At 37.0% G+C, this 14,779-nt stretch overlaps 2 protein-coding genes across 2 annotated transcripts in view; one reads left to right on the plus strand and one right to left on the minus strand.

Annotated features, from left to right (window-relative positions):
• Positions 1-651: 651 nt before the first annotated feature.
• Positions 652-8,173, minus strand: LOC118819314 (electron transfer flavoprotein subunit alpha, mitochondrial-like). The gene is made up of 6 exons (XM_036587045.1): positions 8,170-8,173; positions 7,317-7,379; positions 6,813-6,895; positions 3,310-3,375; positions 1,347-1,421; positions 652-657 (listed from the first exon to the last, which is right to left on the minus strand). Exons 1-6 carry the CDS (start codon positions 8,171-8,173, stop codon positions 652-654), a joined length of 297 nt encoding a protein of 98 aa, XP_036442938.1.
• A 4,911-nt stretch (positions 8,174-13,084) lies between these two features.
• The window catches only part of isl2b (ISL LIM homeobox 2b), a 3,815-nt gene continuing 2,120 nt past the window's right edge, over positions 13,085-14,779 (plus strand). Inside the window, exons 1-3 of the mRNA XM_036586754.1 lie at positions 13,085-13,225; positions 13,519-13,708; positions 14,199-14,437. Coding sequence (XP_036442647.1) covers positions 13,168-13,225; positions 13,519-13,708; positions 14,199-14,437 — 487 coding nt within the window. The 5' untranslated portion in view covers positions 13,085-13,167. The remainder of the gene's footprint in view (positions 13,226-13,518; positions 13,709-14,198; positions 14,438-14,779) is intronic.

Genomic DNA, 14,779 nt, shown 5'->3' on the forward strand with positions numbered 1-14,779 from the left:
TATTTTTTTTAATGGAAAACACATTATTAATATATAGCATTGATATGTGTTGTATATGTAAAGCCCAGTACATACAAAGTATATCACGAAAAAGAGAAAATTCTTGAAAATAGTCAATATATGATGTGTTTTAGAATTAAACCCTTTATACAGCAATAGTATATGAGGCATGTATGATTATGTATATTTACTGACTAGATTGAAAAATATATATTTCAGGGCATTTCAGAAATATGAAATTAGAGTGAGCTTCTTCAGTGCTTCTGTCATTTCAGGGACAGCCTAGGAAAAAACTCAGCCTGAAAGCTAACATCAAATTGTAGCCAGTTGTTTGAAATGTTACCATTGTGACACACACACACACACACACACACACACACACACACACACACACACACACACAAACAAAACTGAGCCCAAGCCTCCCATTCCAGGACCTCAATAATTCAGCAGAGCTACATTACCATTGGGTGGAATAATGGACGTTTGAGAATTCATAAGGGAGACGGTTTACATGTTTCGTCTGACTAAGTCTGTCTCTGGGTCGTTGATGTGTCTGTGGTCATTGACCAAACCTACATTTGGAGTGCCGGGGCCTATTCTACAAAGTGGAATTAACCACTACACTTTCACACTGCAACCAAGATGGCTTTAACACTACCACAGAGAAAGATATCATTAAAGCAAAGAGCAAGAGTGTTCTTTTTTATTTTGCATTTTAGTTTTTGAACTATTGAAACCAAAATATGTTATTATTCATCTTGTGAAATGTCAGACATGTATCCAGAAACCTGTTTATGATGACATTACATTAATTCTTCATCTGTGGTTTCCATCTTTGTAATATCAGAAGCTCTCCTTATTTGATATATTATCCAGAGCACTTGCCTAAAGGAATGACCTAAGATGATTTTCAATGTGCTTTTGACAGTGAGCTGGTGTAACAGTGGCATTCAGAAAATGTGTTCCATTGTCAACAGAGCAGCTGAATACTTCTGGTCTGAGTATTAGACACCCAGTAATTTTGTCCCTTCAATAACAGCAAACAGAGGCTACGATTTTAAATGTATTACAACTGCATGAACTCATTAAAACACTTGCATCCAATAAAAAATGCATAAACTGTAACTTTTACTTTTACAGTATTAATTTGATGTTTGCCTCGGTGCTGTAAAGATGCACATTTCATGTGACTATATTATGTGGACCAGCATTAATCCAAAGGGAGACACTACAAAGGGTCTCAATTTTGTCTAGTGTGACTGAGTGTGTGGACTGATAGATTACATTAACAAAGATGCTGACAGAATATCTATAATATTTTAATTTTAATAAAAATGTCTCACCTGGAAAAGCCACACAGCCACAGTCAGTGACCTGGAAGATGGGGCTTCAGGATCCTTATTAATTGCAACAATAGTGTGTCACAACAGAATTATACATACCGAATATGTACTACAGGAACTGAAAACTTAAATGTCTCTAAACCAAACACTCAAGGTTAAAGGTTCTTCACATGGGATGAAATCTAAAATCTAAATAATAATAATAAAATTAAACAAAAGAATACAAGTAAATAAGAACAAGAGTCTTGCATTAGATTAGCTATTTTATTTGTAAGTAAAAAAAAAAACTTTTATAGATTTTTTCACAATATTTCCCTAGCCTGAAAAAGAGAAGAAACTAGTTTTAATGGAGTCAGCCTTCAATTTTGTACTTCTTAATGAGTGGTGTTATTCTTCCATGCATTGTTCATGAAAAGTTCACTTGAGAAGTTGACTGGTCTTTCTGGCACTGTGTTTAAGCGATGCATCACATACTTGTACATACTTGTATGGAAACAATATACCCTCACTTAAAAAGCAGCACAGTACTCTATGATGTTCCCTACAGTCAATCCTTAGTTCCATTACTGTTTTTTATATTCACATGCTGCCTTTGTAACTTCCATAGCTATGCAAATAATTTATATCTGTAGCGCATGGTGGTGTCAGTACTGTAAGTCAACTTGTACGTTGTCTCATAAATTAATTTAATTACATTAATTACATTGATTAACATTAAAAGGATAATTTACTTATTGCTACTACTACACCATGTGTTCCTAAACACAACACATATGGATAATGTTACTAAGACCAAATTCTTTGCCAGAGTTAGACTTTATTTGGTTAAAGCTTCACATATTTAGTGTTTTCTTGTATATACTATGGCAATGCAGTTTTCACTGGTCTACCTAAAAACACACTATGAGACTGCGACTGCATACCACCAGAAAACTAGCATGAATTTCATTGCATATGCACATGAACATTTTTCAGTGCAACATATCTCTCTCATTTGCAGAGGACCAGATAATAAAAATAAGAATTGCTCACATAGCTACTGTGACTATTCTGAATCCTACAGGTAGTTGTAGATGATTTTGAAGGCAGAGTCAATAAAAGATATTACATGTTCAAAACATGTAAGGACCATACATTTTTGCACACTATAGCACTGTATTAGATGAGTGAAATATGTAATTCATTTGACCCCAAACAGTCTTTCAGATGGATCTGAGCCCAGAGGAAAAAAATGCAAATAAATTATAGATATACTTAAAAAGCTTCTTAGGTTGCCTTTTAGAACATTCTTCTTAAGTGCACTGCAACACGTTGAAGTGAAATTGCTCGAAGAGAAAAGCCACTCAAGAGACTGTTGCCATGACAACAAAGAGTTTTTACATTTTGCATTTACATAAAACCCTTTTTTTGAGCGGACAGGCACTCCCTCCCCACCAGCTTCCTGTTGGTGAAGTGGGTTAGGTGTACAGATGAAGAATCCAAGACTATCAAGCAGGATTTGCCCTGAATTTATATGAAATCAGAGCTCTGCCTTTTTCACCATTATCATCATTCAGTGTATTTAATGACTAAGTGGCTGTGAAGTTAACTACACCAGGAATTTTTCTGACAAGTTCTTCCAAAATTATTGTTCTCTAAGCGTGAAGTTTCAGTGGACATTTATTGTTTTGTAATTCAATCCAGTAAAAATACAAACAATATTAATATAAAATAAATATATAGGTGAACATTGTTCATAACGCTGGAGCCATACCAAACATGCACAGGCAATGCATGTGCGCAGAACCAGAACTGCCAGCACTTGTGATAAAATCTTTGCCATAAAACGCATTGGCCAAAACAAACCTTCATTCGTTTGAACTGAAAATTTGTACTTTGTCATTTCACAGATCTCTGTCTTAAAAATTAAACAAATGGTTTAAGAAAGTTGTATGAGTCAAAATCAAAGTAATGCTAATATTACCTTACTGTCCTTTATCCCAGCAAGGTGTTGAATGGCTTCTGATACGCCCACTGCAAAGTATAGTTCCTGCAAATCAAAACAAAGACGGTAAGTAACCCATAGGAAAGACAACCCAAAAAGGGGATTTCATTAATATATCTGTTCTTTTCCTTTGAAAAGGCCCAAGAAATCTCTGCCTCTTGAATTTTAGTCGAGATCTTAATAAAGTCACACATGGTGCTCATATTTGTTTAAATAATAACACTCATTTTTATCTGCATCTAAAGACATGACCTCAATTTCTTATCTAAGACTAAGAGCCTTTGCAGTTTTGATGCTTTGAGTATATGGGTCATAAGTATTTTATGTCTCCTTTTTGTCTAAAGCTATTTCTCCAAAGGTATTTTTTTTACCATCAAGTCTCTTGAGCCACATAAGAGCAACATAAGAGCAAAATATATTTTTCCTGGTGACATAAGTCTTGTAACCACACTAACCAAATGACACAATTACTTAATTTTGCAGCAACTTTAGAAATTTAAATTTTGGAAATATATTAATGTATAACACAGCATATTTTGACTAGAAGCACAAATCTCCAATCTCACAATGTTTAATTTAATTTTAATTAGATTTTTAGCAAATGTATGCAACGTGTCATGATATTTCAAATTTCAACAAGATTACAATACACCACACCTTTATTTTAATTTTATATTTGAGCACATACTTTAGCGAATAACCCTATATTCAATTATAATGAATGACTTTGAATCACTGCCCTCACATCAGTGCATCATGATGCATTGATGTATTTTTACATTTCTTTTGTCAACCCACTCAATATCACACCATGGCATACACACACACACACACACTACATTTTGTACTGGACCATGCACTCTGACCATGCACTCTGACCAGGCCTCTGAAGTTCCCACAAGCACATAAGGAAAGTACTGATGTATGTGTGGGTCTATCCCGGATTGCAGCCCAGCAGCACTTCCCCATAACCTCTCACGGGAGCAGCCCATCAGTTGCTCTCAGCTAAATGCACTCAGATATGAATATTTCAGAGCCATTTACTGCTCCTGCTGCAGCCCCTGAGGAGCCCAGCATCAATTTGTGAACATGGCGTTAAAAGCTGGGCCGTATAATCCAGAGTGAGAGCTGCTCTTTCCACTCCACTCTGCCTCACACAGCCTTGCTCCCCAGCTGCTCACTAACAGCACTGACAACTTTCTGTGTAAACTCCACTTGCCCCTTCCCAGGTTAAAAATATATGGGTATCTGAGTGAACGGACAGACAAGCAGGTTGGCGATTTGCCCCCACTTGGTCAGTTTTCCCAGAGTGCTCATTGCCATGCTGTGTGCTGGACATTGAAGAGCCAGTAGGAGGAACTGCATAGCCTGTTCATCAGTGGCCCCATTGTGCTGCCAAAACAGCTGTGCTGACAGTAGCCAACAGTTTTCAGCATCTCCAAAGGCAAACACAGAGAGGGTGTGAACAAAATAGTCTTTCAACTGACAAATTATTTGGCAAAAGTAAACAGTTAATTGATGACTAATGAGGATCACTTAACATTAACACAAACCACTTGTTCAGGAGTAAAAACATGAACATTCCGCACGAAATATGGGGGAAAAAACCCACTGTGTAGAATCATACATGCTTCTTCAGTTTCTCCCAATAGAGGAGCCCATTCATGTGCTAGGTAGAACACATTCCATTTTCAGTAAATAGACAGTGAATATGTTACATCTAGGCACATCAATAAACATTCATTTTGTCACAACTTAGAGATAAGCCACTATCAAAAAGTGCACTGACCAAAAACAAGGCGAAAAAAGCAACATTGCATGTCTTGCATGTCTCTGAACTTTAATTTTTTTGTCTTTTTAAGTACTAAGACTGGAACGCGCAACCTTGTTGAGGCTATTTATGACTGCCTCACCGCTATTGCTTATAGTGCAGCTCCATTAAATATTACAATAACTACTGTTACTTTGCAATTTGACATGAATTTTGAGACTGCAAAAAACATTATGAAGCTATTCATGAGACATAAATATTTTAACAAAGACTGAAAGACTGCACCCAGAACCTCAAATAGCTAGAACATTTAATTCCTTTATTTAAAAATGTGCCTAAATAAGCGCTACTGAAAGATTAAAAAAAAAATCAAAGGGATGTTAAATAAAATTTATATGAGCTCAAATTAATTTCAGAGTTTTGAATCATGGACCATCAAGAGAAAACAAGTGTTTTTTTTTGTTTGTTTTTTTTGTAAAGCGATATAAGTCATATTTTGGTTCACATTGTCCTCCGTATCGCAGTAGAAAAATCAGTAGACTTTATACAAAGTAGGTTATTTTTTACTGACTGTATAATTGCCCACTAAATTGTAAATAAAAACCAGTTGATCTGTGCACAATTAAATGAAGTAATGAGACTACAGGCTGTCTCATAGCAGCAGGCTGAGGTGCTGTTATCTTCATTAAAGTGACACACATATTTGTTAAATCTCTTAATAAAGCTATGTTGTTGGAAAGAGCAGTGAGACAAGCTCAGACCTTTTGTAAAATAAAAGTGTAGACAGACAGCTACACAGATAGAGTACTAATGGCTTTGTTTCTTCTGCTAACAATGTAGAAATGCCCACAGGCAGTGATCAAAAATTAATATTAATTATTATGTGAATGCTGCATTAAGTTGAACCCATGATGAATTATACATTCTCAGCATGGTTCTACTTTTAGAGCAGCGTGCATAAGGACCTGATTTTTTTTCTCTTCAGTCATTTTGAGTGGCTGCCAAAGCATAATGTACTTCCAAATATCAAACAAAGAAAACTTTTAACCTATTTAGGTAATTAAGCTTTTTAAACAAATGTATGTATGTATGATAATCATTTAGGTAATGTTCATAATTGTAGTGGTTTCTTTGTAAATTGTACTGGATTATAAAGTTAAACGTTATAGGTGTGAAAAGACACTCTGAGGATGTAGAACTCAGATTGTCTTGGCACTGTTCTCTGTCCTGGGGACTGGCTGAACACAGTGCACTTTAAATCTGATCTATAATGAGTGTAGTAAATCATTTAGGACTTAAAGCTGCCATTAGCCACGCTTAAACTCTGCTAATGTGTGCCCCTGACAGCTGGCCCATCCCCACCGGATAGTGCCATGGATCACACATTTCTCAGCTTATTCAGTTCGAAGTAATGAAATTAGAAAGTCATTTTTTACAGTAGGACACAGAGCAGCACCTGTCTGTGATCTGTGTTGTTTGTGGTAAATATACGTATGTTTAGTCATGCTTTGGTATTCCCAGTGCACATGTGAAGGCTACACACAAATGCACATACACAAGTGTAGACTTACAGTACATAGACAAACACAAATAAAATAAACACTTTAATTCAACAAATTTAAACAGTTCTACTGCAGTCTTCTTTACTGAAAAATTCATAATTATTTTGCTTTTCCTACATTTCCTACATATACATTTCCTATATACTGACAGGAGCCACAGTCTTGCTAGTTTGTCCAGCCTGCAAATCATTAGGGACAAAGCCTGCATCAACAGCAGCTTTGAAAGCGCCCACTGCAGTCAGAATATATAGAGAAAGAAAGCTATTATTGTTATGCTACTGGCCAGATATTAGATTCCACACTGACAGCGCTTGCTCCTATACCACAAAAACACATTATTGTAGTATTATCTGTTCCCATGAAATAGTTACAGGGGTTTGTATAATATTATTGCCAAATACTGTAATATATATAACCAAACATCCAAGTCAAACTCATTAAACCTAAATAGAATACAAATATTTTGCCTCTATTAGTTTTTCGAATAGTAACCACACAATGATATGTTCAGCATTTGTCCACATAGGGTCAAGCAAATTATCTCCACTCACCTCCTAACACTACATTTTTCATGTTTCTCCATTATTGTGAGGACATTTTGTCACTAGAGCAAGGTCTTAAATAAAGTACATACAGAACTCTATGATCTTCACCTGCAGCGTTCATATTGCCTGCCAGGTCATGGATAAGCTTGAAGTTGTCGCCATTTTTCAATCCTCAACAATTAATTAAGACGAAGTTATCTATTGTCATAAAACACACGTATATAGTTCAGTCAAACAATCAAACAAATAAATAAAAAAGTTTGAACTGCAGTCCTTGCTCTTTCTGAAAAAATCTACAGTTTTTACAGCTTATGAAAATAATATTTTCTGGATTGCAAATGATTCTGACACATTTTTTTTCAGTCATTTTTTTTATTTGAAGCTCATTTGCTCTAACTTTTCAAAACCAATATGTTATGCAGATATTTTATGACGAATATGAAATATGCTGTTTGAATGCATAGTTTAATTAATATTGGGTGCTTTGGGGTAAGTATGCATCAGGTTTTCCTGATTTATACATTTTTATGATTTTATCTATTCAACTACTGTAGTATATTTTTCAGTTTTCATTTCTTCAGATTCATAGCCTGAACAGTGATCTTTAAAGATGATAACATTGTTTATCTAGAAAATGTGGCAGTTACTTTAATGGTTCATAGTAGGCCAACTTAGTAGATACAATTTCCAAACACACGAACGTCAGGCAATATCATTTTATCAGGCATCTGCAGTGCCTATTCCAACACTTCCACCCTAAGGTGATAGAAAACAATGGCATATACATTTATAAAGCATGGGTCCACTTACCACAGGCATGTTTGCCCAGTAAAGACAACACAATATGACTAAGTTAAAATCAGATAGCTGAGATGTGCAAAGACTTAAAAAAGAATTTAAAAATAAGAATTAAAAAAAGAATTAAAAGGAATAAAAAACCTAAACCTAATCATAGGCAAACGCATACTGCCACATTGAGAATGAAAAATATTCCAATGGTCCATTTATGTCTTACTTCTCAGTAATGTTGCATTGAAATAGCATTAGCTGTTGCCTTTGGCTTTTTCGCAAAACTCCTGTCAGCTTTTCTGGTAAAAGAGTATTGTTAGTAATAAAATTCCAATAAAAAAAGGATTTTAAAATTTGATTTTGGCTTTCAAATGGTAGAAAACAAGATACTCTATGTGAAACAGAATCTAACTTTTAAACACTCTCTAGTTACATCTTTTAACAGCAATTGGAGCTTCAAATTCAAACACTTTTGTGCTGATCAAGAACTGAAGCATGAAGCAATGACGGATAACAACAGTTGCTAAGCAGTGACCGGAAGGCTGAGAAAAGAAGGTGAAGCTTGGCGAAGAGTGCAATAATTTGATTGGCCATAATACTATAGCCATAATACTACTCAGCTTATAAATATTCTTTGCCCATTTGATTGGGTAAGTCTGTGATAAATCTAGGCAGGTCCAGGCCTTCTCATTGCTACACCCCTTGTTCATAGATAAAAACAATTTTTGTCCAATTATGAGACGCTTGAGTCCTTGTTAGGAATGCTTTTGTCTGGGCAATTATCGGGCTTCCAAAACACATGGGGTTTGAAGACTTAAGCAAACATTTACAGACAAAAAAACTGAAAATGTACTGTCAGAGCAAAGGACCACTGATTTATTTTCTCACTGTACTTAACTGTGCTCAGAGCATTCCCTGAAAAAGTAAACATCTACACTTGACTGGTCTTTATCTTTTAAATATGGACACATGCATACAACACTGCAACAACAGCAAAACACAGATTTGAGTGATCTTTTTGGACTCCAATGACAAGAATTTTGACTCCATCCTTTATGGTGTATTTCAAAAATACTTGTAGAACACCCATGTAAATAGTTGAGACAAATGTGTCAGGAGATTTTATCTCAATGACATCAGAAATGGTGGCAACAAAAAGACGATTATGCAGACAGTTGTAGTGAATGAAGCAATATCATAAAACAGAACAACACTGAAATTGTCAAAATTTGTCCTCATAATGACAAATGAGGACAACCAAGATATGCTTTTTGGAAAACCATTTAACTAATGATCGGATTGTATTCCCATCTTCCCAAAAGCAGAGGCTCCAGCACAGATGTGTGTGAAGCAAAACTGCTTCAAAATTGGTGGTGTGAGCTCCTCTGGAATATGAATGGAACCTGATTACAAGGTCAAAATTACACTGAGAGAAACACTAGCATAGAAAAATGAAAGGCAAATTCTTAACACAGCACAATATAAGCAGACCTGGTAGCAGACCCTCATAAGCATGGTTATTTGCCACCAGAATCTTGTTCACCCCTATTACTTTACTGACCTGGGCTGCAAACTTTGAAGTAAAAAAAAAAATACTTCATAACAAGGCATTGAGTGGCTGAGGGTTATGGGTGTCAGCTTGTCATCATTGTGTTCTGTCACCACCAATGTGCTTTGACTATGGCGCAGAAGACTTGCCTGCAAAAATTGAGAGGCAGACAAAAATGTTGCTCCTTAAACTCCTGGTAAATCTCACATCAGGTGCTTGTTATCATGTATAACACCTTTGTTAGTGATTTATTCAAGTGAGACAAATTTGTGGGTGCTCTACAAAGTCAAATAAAGTCTTATTAAGTTTTAGCCAAGCCACTGGTCGGCTAGCCAACACTGAACTTATCTAAAGCCTCAAAGGATAGCAGCATGTTAATGATTGCATACTATATTTGTATTAATTATTTTCAATTGATAATGTAAAATGCAGCAGTCGGACATCTGTTACATTTAAAGACCAGGCTGAAGTATATCCGCAGTTTTCAGCTTTTGCGCGACTTACAAAATTTTCATGACAAGGAACTTCTAAATGAGACTGAAGCATTAAATACACACATGCGATTAGCTATGGCATATTGATCATCAAATCCCTGCAGGCTGCTACAGTGGATACGACATCGGAACGAGGGTGTCCTTAAACGAACTCTAACTTAATCCCAGCTGTCTAAACTCCAGTCGGTCAAAGGCTACTACATTCAGAATGACGTAAAATCTGCTGAAAGGCCTTCAAAACATGACGGCAATGTAGACAAACGGAGGTGGTGTTAATAGAAACACGAACCACACTTGCCAACTGCCTCAGACTGTGTTTACTAATCGCTTTATATACTGCACACAGTGCAAATTGACAAATGTCTCGAGGGGAGCGGGAGTCTCGCGTTGATATCGCGAGATTGGCCGTTTGACAGCTAGCCGCGTGATGAATGAGGCACCCATCCCCTGGAGTTTGAGCTACATTATTTCTTGAACAATTTAACTCAAGGTTCCCAATCCAAATCCAGGAGAGCCAGACTATTCACATCTTTGTGCTTTGCCTCATCTAGCACACCTGATTCAATTCACTAACTAATGAAAGGGCACTTCCACCGATTTTCTTATTAATGCAATTGTTTAGACGTAAAAAAGTCATACAGGGTGGTTTGATGTGAAAAATGTTGAATGAAAAACTTAAAGTCAGAATTCTTTACAGTGGTGGTGATGGGAACCAGACGTCCGTAGAGTTTAATGACTCTAAAAGCTCCCTCAAATTATTACATAAAATGGTTATGAATACGCTGCCTGATGCCTAAGACATTGCTTTCCGATAGTTTTCACATTTTGGAAGATTTTGGCTTACGGTGTATTTTTAAATCCATTTATGGCGGGCATCATCTGACATAAACCCTCTAAATGATTTTATTTACAAGTAAGCGATTGAATTGCAAAATCCGGTGGACTTCCCCTTTATCATTCCGGACTGGATCTGGATCAGGTGTGTAAAGCAAGGAAAACCTGAAGCATGGGGTTTCCAGGACTACGATTGGGAACCACTAATCTAACCACAAATTACAAATGTATCACTTGTTTGTAATTTAACCGACCACGATGACATCAGTAGCCTACTGTAACAGTAGAACAACATTGCGATAATAGACCAAGGAATAATAATAATAATAATAATCATCATCATCATCATCGTCATCATCATCATCATCAACAGCAGCAGCAGTAGCAGCTTAGACCTAAATATCTCGTTTTGCACATTATCTTTGGATAAAATATAGTTTTATTCAATGTTTTATACTGGTCCAGCCCAACCAGCTCCTCAATCTGCATTTCTCTGCGTTTGTTATTTAGTCTGCGGTGTTTCGGTCAAGAATATCTTTAAAATGTGTCTAAAATAAAGCAGTTCACGTTACAGATGTTAGGCCACTGAGGTTCATGTGCAGCATGCCATTACAACGGTTTATGTAGCAACTATGTGCACATAGGACATACAGACTATGATAGATGAAGAGTAGCCTAAACTAGATTCTAATGAATAAACTGATATGTAGAAGCTGCAGCTAACATATTCACTAGAAAGGTGAGTAGTAATTGCTTACATACGAGTTAAATGTTCTCAGGTCAAAACTTTTAATTGAACTTTTCCATATACTCAAGCATGTGTGTTAGGAAGTCTACTTTTTACTCTAATTTTACTACTAATTGCTATTCTGTGCTCAATTTCACTGCTGGTGACAGAATCTGTACTATTTTGCACCTGGATTTCTGAGATCGATCGATTTATTTTAGACCAAAAGTGCATCAAACATAGAATAACAACGCCTAAGAAACCATAGTTTCTGTGCTGGTAGATGAGACGTTCGACCTCAGTTCTATAAGTGACCCAGTGTGTAAGCAGGTTTTTTATCTGCTATTTTTATACTTTTACTAAAGTTGGTTTATGTAATGTTTTTTTTAACTTTTAAAAAAAGTCTTTTCACCGAAGTAACAATGTTTATGTAAGTATTGGTTCAGGCTATTCTACCCACCCCTGCTGATTAACAAATTTATTTACACTTAAGATAACCTTGTATTCCGAAATGTATATGAAGTACTAGTTGAACGGCAACAACAACAGTATAAAATAGAAACAAGTTGGGATGAGGACAGATTGCACCTCATGATAGCTAAAAAAAAGCCCACTGGAATACGTTTAAACCACTATTAAATTATTGTTACAAAAGCAATTTTGTGCAGAAACATTATGAGAAACCATGATTTCTATTCTATTTCTCATTTCATATGTTAACATTACTTATTACATACTGTATTGTGCATGTGTCGTATTTTTGGTAGTTATTTTGACGTCTTATTTCGCCCACACAATTTGTGAAAAAATGGTTTATTTGCCATTTTCCCCATTTCACATGCAGTTGTCTATTTCTCCAATAGATGTCATCCTGTGTGTGTTTAAGGAGAGCAGGCTTTAGTCAAAATTGCAGACGTAGAAAAAATTGAATTTGTAACTAATTGGCAGATGTTTATGATTCACACTACACACAAACATTAATACTCAAAGTCCGTGTGTAGGCTTAATAACATCGCTGGAATTCAAATCGAATAAATGCTGCTCTTTCTTACAAAGTTCCAGCCCATTTTCCCCACCCAGCGTACGCTTGCGTTCAATGAGTTTGATGTACTAACGTAGAAAACGTTTCACAGCAACACGATATGTTTTTGCCTCAGCGTGCTCGACGTGCGTCATCAATCTTGACTTCAGACTGTCCCTGGATGCCTGTTGCCCCGTTTTGCTGAATCTGTTTGAAAGCGTGACGTCAAATTTTGTGCTGGACAGTATAGCTTTTTCCTCTACCCGTATTTCGACAAATCCCACCACCTGGGCATGGATTGGCTAGTAGTAGGACCGGACACAATTCTAGCCAGGCGGACTGTTTGCGAGTAAAAGCTACTAGCCAATCCTATGGCAGGGGGCGTAACTCGTCGGAATACGGGTGTTAAAAAAAGAAGACTGCGGGGACTCTCTCCTTCTCTTTCTCTCCATCTCTCTCCACTTCTAACTCTAGTTGTCAGGCAGCCAGGACCGAAGCCCTTTCAGTTTCTTCGTTTCCTCTCGAGCTCATTTCAGTAGTTTTGTATGGTGGATATAATATTCAGCTCTTCTTTTCTGGATGATATGGGAGATCATTCCAAAAGTAAGTAAAGTGCGCGCATGAGCAAATCTGCGGGATTTTGTTTTAAGGAATGCTTTGTCGACTTCATTCGCTGGTGGACTTGAACCGTTTAAATCTGCCGCGGATTAGCCCTGCACATGTTGTTTATGTTTCTGAATCAACTCTGTGGTTTGCAACATTAAGTTAACCAGCAAAACCAGAACTCAGTGTATGGGTGACGCTCACTGATCGTGCGCGTCTTTGTGTGTGTATATATGTGTGTGTGTGTGTGTGTGTGTGTGTATGTGTGTGTATGTGTGTGTTCTCGTGCGCAGAGAAGTCTGGGTTGGCCATGTGCGTCGGCTGCGGAAGTCAGATCCATGATCAGTACATCCTGCGGGTCTCCCCAGACCTGGAGTGGCACGCAGCCTGCCTGAAATGTGCCGAGTGCAGCCAGTACCTGGACGAGACCTGCACCTGCTTTGTGCGCGAGGGGAAAACATACTGCAAGAGAGATTACGTAAGGTAGGCTGCTGAAAAATCCTGAAAGTCACCTATATTAGAGCTGACGAAACAATCGAAATAATTAACCAAGTAAAACCTGTATGTCTGACATACAGACTCAAAATATTTTGACATTAATTGCAATTCTTTTGATGTTGAGTTACCAAATTCCGTAAGTGTTCACTTTGCTCTATTTGAGTGAATGGAAATGTGTGATACATAATTAACATAACATTTTATTATCTTTATAATTTTTATGCTTTTTAATTGCTTAAATGTCCTTATGAGCGTAGCATAAAAGGTTGGGCACTTGCAAAGGTTAATATTAATATCACACATTGCACAAATTATGTCAAGATCAGTATTCGTAATATCGACATAAACATTTAAAATTATTAGAAAGGTTTTTTCTCAGCAGTGTTCTTAACAGTTTACGTAAGAAACGTAAACAGCGGTACTTACCTGCTGACGGCACAGATTTAGCACACTGTATATCCCCTCTCTCTTATAGACTGTTCGGAATAAAGTGCGCTAAATGCGAGTTGGGTTTCAGCAGCAGTGATCTGGTTATGCGTGCTCGGGACAGCGTTTATCACATCGAGTGTTTCAGCTGCTCTGCATGCGGCCGCCAGCTTCTGCCGGGAGATGAATTTTCTGTGCGCGAGGACGCGCTGCTTTGCAGAGGGGAGCACGGAGCCAACAGTCCCCTCAGTCCCGGACATGTCCACGGCAGAGCGCTGCACATGGCAGGTCAGTCCAGCGCTACTTGACTCGCAGACACTCCACTCCAAGATGTTAAGGCGCCTGTAGAAAATAACTAAATTTTAAAATAAACGAATTTAGCCATGCGTAATGACCACTGAACCAACTGAATCTTAATTCGAAAATAATAAAGACAACGCAGGCTGTCAAATTCAAAACTGCACAAAAGTGCTTTTTATGCATGCAGGATCCTAAACTAGAATTAGTCTTTGTGACAAGACCTTATCACACGTTATAATATTATTATAGTGGAAATAAATACTACTGATATAAACTTTTGAAAGTACGACACTGTGAGTCTTCTCTGCGCCATTGATTTGCGTTTTATTG

Source organism: Colossoma macropomum, unplaced genomic scaffold (assembly GCF_904425465.1).
Source record: "Colossoma macropomum unplaced genomic scaffold, Colossoma_macropomum, whole genome shotgun sequence".
NCBI classification, from domain to species: Eukaryota; Metazoa; Chordata; class Actinopteri; order Characiformes; family Serrasalmidae; genus Colossoma; species Colossoma macropomum.